The sequence below is a fragment of the Triticum aestivum genome, chromosome 1A, assembly GCF_018294505.1.
Source record: "Triticum aestivum cultivar Chinese Spring chromosome 1A, IWGSC CS RefSeq v2.1, whole genome shotgun sequence".
NCBI lineage: Eukaryota > Viridiplantae > Streptophyta > Magnoliopsida > Poales > Poaceae > Triticum > Triticum aestivum.
The window spans coordinates 141,710,744-141,714,882 of record NC_057794.1 but is presented as its reverse complement, the minus strand read 5'-3'; the positions used below and the strand labels follow the sequence as shown (position 1 = coordinate 141,714,882).

The 4,139-nt window shown below is 43.0% G+C and overlaps 1 protein-coding gene across 1 annotated transcript in view; it reads left to right on the top strand.

The window, feature by feature from the left end:
• Positions 1-2,292, top strand: part of LOC123041226 (hexokinase-7) — a 53,831-nt gene extending 51,539 nt beyond the window's left edge. Inside the window, exons 3-8 of the mRNA XM_044463893.1 lie at positions 541-720; positions 832-906; positions 1,023-1,178; positions 1,283-1,381; positions 1,461-1,591; positions 1,751-2,292. Coding sequence (XP_044319828.1) covers positions 541-720; positions 832-906; positions 1,023-1,178; positions 1,283-1,381; positions 1,461-1,591; positions 1,751-2,162 — 1,053 coding nt within the window. The 3' untranslated portion in view covers positions 2,163-2,292. The remainder of the gene's footprint in view (positions 1-540; positions 721-831; positions 907-1,022; positions 1,179-1,282; positions 1,382-1,460; positions 1,592-1,750) is intronic.
• Positions 2,293-4,139: the final 1,847 nt, after the last annotated feature.

The following is a 4,139-nucleotide window of genomic DNA, read 5'->3' as shown; positions in this document are numbered from 1 at the left end:
CGTCGTTCCTCTGCTGCTGCTGCCGCCGGCGACTCCGTCCCGTTCACCGCGTACACGGTTGACGGGAGAGCAGGCCTCCGAAACCACGCCTCTCCGGATCCTGTACGGGGAGAGGGGCGATTAGGTTTTTGGGTAGCGACTACGCGACTGCTCGCTTCTGTTCATCTACGTCCGCATCACCTTCATCATCACCATGTCGACCGACACCGACCGTGCCGCTGCTGAGAAAGCCGAGGCCGACAAGAAGGCCGCCGAGGATGCCGCGGCTGCTGTCACCGCCACCGCCACCGCGTGGCCGATTGGAGGGTATACATCGCTTATCCCTCTCGTGTTTCTTTCTGTTGTAGCAGTACTAGCGGTATGCGTAGATGTCTCTACTATATGCGTAGTACATGCTCTGTTAGATCATAATCAGTATGTTATCAATGCTGTCCATGTCATGCTCATGATTTATTCATGGATTAATTTAATCGGAAAACTGCCTATTTTCTCATCAATGGTCTCATTGGCACATTTGACCTTGTGCTCATGCCTCCTCAGGAGTTGTTTGGCTTCATCGCGTCCGCGCTAGCCAAGTTTGTTGCAGATGAAGGAGATAACAAAGTGTTGGACGGCAAGCAGAGGGAGCTGGGCTTCACGTTCTCTTTCCCCGTGAGGCAGTCGTCCATTGCGTCGGGCACCCTGATCAAGTGGACAAAGGCGTTTGCCATCGATGACGCGGTACGTATTCCATGCTTTGTGGAGATGCATTCAAGAAAATCCAGCTTTTAATCAGAGTTGTGCCATTTGCTTGACAAATATATCTGAAATTACCTTTGAAATTTTTTACAGATCGGCGAAGATGTAGTCGCGGAATTGCAGACGGCCATGGAGAAGCAAGGTGTCGACATGCGTGTGTCTGCATTGGTAGGTTCTCTTATCTTCTCTTCTGAACCGATGCGATTAGCGTTTGCATTTTTCTCAATCGCACTAACACGATCTTCTGTTGGTTACATATTTGACATTACTTGTTCATGGTTCAGATCAACGACACCGTAGGGACACTGGCTACGGGCAGCTATAACGATGAAGATGTTGTCATCGGCGTGATATTAGGCACCGGCTCAAATGCCGCATATGTAGAAAAGGCAGATGCCATACCCAAGTTGGAAGGAGAGTTACCAAAATCAGGAAATATGGTAAGGTTTATAGGCCTGTTCAATTCCAAATAACTAATGTGCACTGCACAAGATCACTTATCTAATTCATTCATGTCTTCTGACTGTACTTTTCTGTGTTTCAGGTTATAAATACCGAATGGGGCAACTTCTCTTCTTCATGCCTTCCGATCACAGAATATGATCAAGCATTAGACAAGGAGAGCCTAAATCCTAGAGAGCAGGCAAGCTTGTAGGACTTACACAATTGTCATTCATGTTAAACCTTAGCTTGCAATGCCCTAACATTCATTTCCTTTCCAGATCTTCGAAAAGTTAATATCCGGAATGTATCTTGGTGACATCGTGAGGCGGGTGCTTCTTAAAATCGCCTCGCGGTCTTCGATTTTTGGTCACATTAAACGCACCAACCTCGAAACTCGCTTCATTCTGAGGTATATTTGCATTGCTAACTGTGTTATATGTAGCGATCAGTAATGTTAGAGAACAGATAATCCATGGCATTATGTTTCTAGTTCATTGGTTTTGTGTAACATATGACTGGACGCGGCGCAGTGCTGACTGCTTCTCCTCTTCTCATGTGTGACATTCAGGACTCCTGATATTTCCGCGATGCACCATGATGAAACCCCTGATCTGAGGATTGTAGCTGAAAAACTGGCAGAAACCCTGAAGATCAAAGACACGTCCTTGGAGACTCGGAAGATGGTCGTCGAAATCTGCGACATCGTGACCAGCAGGTCTGCCCGGCTGGCTGCTGCCGGGATTGTGGGGATAATCAGGAAGATTGGTAGGGGCACCCCAGGCGACGAGAGGAGGACAGTCATCGCGATCGACGGCGGGCTGTTTGAGCATTACGCCAAGTTCCGGCAGTGCCTGGAGAGCACGCTGGTGGAGCTGCTTGGCGAGGAGGCGTCGGAGTTGGTGGCGGTCAAGCTCACAAAGGACGGTTCGGGCGTCGGAGCTGCCCTGATTGCTGCTGCTCACTCTCAGTACCTCAACTGATCAAGTTGGAGCTTTTCTCAGACAGTTATTTGACTCTAGTGTTCTTTGTACATTTCAAAGAAGCCTGATGTGCTTCTGTCAAACTAATGTTTAATCAAAATGGGTCCGCCTTATATGTTTGCTGTTGAAAGCTCCAGTGTCTGAAGTTTGCAACTGAACTACTGTGGTGTTCCATAGAAACCAATTTAGGACGTTTCCCACATATCCGGAAGGTTTTGTGAAAGTGGAACAGGGCTTTTCTTGTTCTCCGAACAACTGAAAACAGAGCTGATTACTAATTTCTGAATCTTGTGGAAGACCTTGTGTAGCCCAAAGAAATTAATGCTCAAGGCACTGCCAAAAACTCCAGATAACTCTTGAGTACTAGACAGGAGTGAAATAGATTTCTTTATTTTTTTATAGGATTTAGGTTTTTTATAAGGGGAGTACCCCGGCCTCTGCATCGTGAGAGAAACACGGTTTCACTGCCACTACAAAATATGCCCTCATCCTGTGTTATTTTCTTGTGAATAAATGGAAATATTATCAATGCTTTTGTTTCTCCCATATTTGGAGAACGTTGGCAATGTAAATTAACAGAATTAACAAAGAGGCAGACCATGTTTTCTTTCTTTTCAATGTATATTCGGACAAATACCGAATTCTTGGCAATGACTAACTAAATGGTAATACCTTTTAGACACAAACCAACATATCTTTGTTGGAGTTGGTAGAATAATCTAGGGTAAGAAGACATTCGTTTCTCAAATATTGCTTGAGTGTACACTACGGTCCTCGACTCTAAAACTATGCAAATAATCGCCAAATCTAAAAACTAGTAAAAAAATGCTCCTCAGACCCAACTTAAGAAACAGAGAGTCAAATTAAAATAATTAAAGCTTCTCTGAAGTTAAAAAAAATATCTTTCTCATGATTTTGAAATTGATAGACAGAACCTAAGGAAAAGATTCTTTTCTTTATCCCCAGAAAAAGCAAAATTCTTTGGAAATCTTGTTATTCTGAAGGAAAAAATCTCTTAGTTCCTTTGTCCTAACATTTTTTTTCTCGAGAAAACGCAAAAGACTTTTGCGTTTCATTGTATTGAAAAGAAGGGGTTTGGTACAATCCTCCTTTGTCCTAACATTTCTATAATAAATAAACAAAATGCATTTTCTAGATTTTTGGATGATGTGGACTGTGGAGGTGATCTAACCGACACATTCTCATAGGAGCCCATGGATAAGAAAAACACGTATTTACAAAAACAGGACCACATATATTACAGAGAGGAGCCTTTTTTACGCCGGAAGAAGAAAATGCAGGAATTTTTGTCATTGGATCTTATAATGTCCTACTTGATTAGATATAGAGACAAAAAGATCTCCCACAAAAGAAGATAGAGAGATGAAGAGATGGTACAAAAAAGATGTATTGGCACTTTCAAAGCAGTTATGTCCGCTAGCTTTTTGTGGCCATGGGAACCAGCTGGGACACCCTCAAACCCTCTTTTATTTTTTTAAAAAGGATCGGCACTTCTCGTATAAATGGAATGAAATTTCTCGAATTTCACACAGGAGATCATCCTCAACAAGGCCTTGTGGGCTGTTTTTTTGCTCCAAATATTTTATTTAATAAGAATATCATGTGAAATTTATTTGGTCCAATCCTATGATGTCTTTTTAAGCTGGGCTAACACATTTCCATTGCTTCCGTAATCAAAACACAAAGTACGTTATGAAACACAAGACATTTGATAAGGTTAACAGCGCACATTTGGTGCTTTTACCATTAAGACCAGGAGCTAGCAGTCCTAACGACTTCCGACCGATCAGCCTTGTTCACAGCCTAGCAAAAATTGTGTCTAAAGTGCTCGCAAGGAGATTAGCCTCTGTGCTCCCACATATAGTTGGTGAAAATTAAGGTGCATTTTTAAAAGGTCATTCGCTGCATGAGAATTTTAAATTGGTCCAAGAGTCAGCCAAGCTTTTGAAGGAAAGA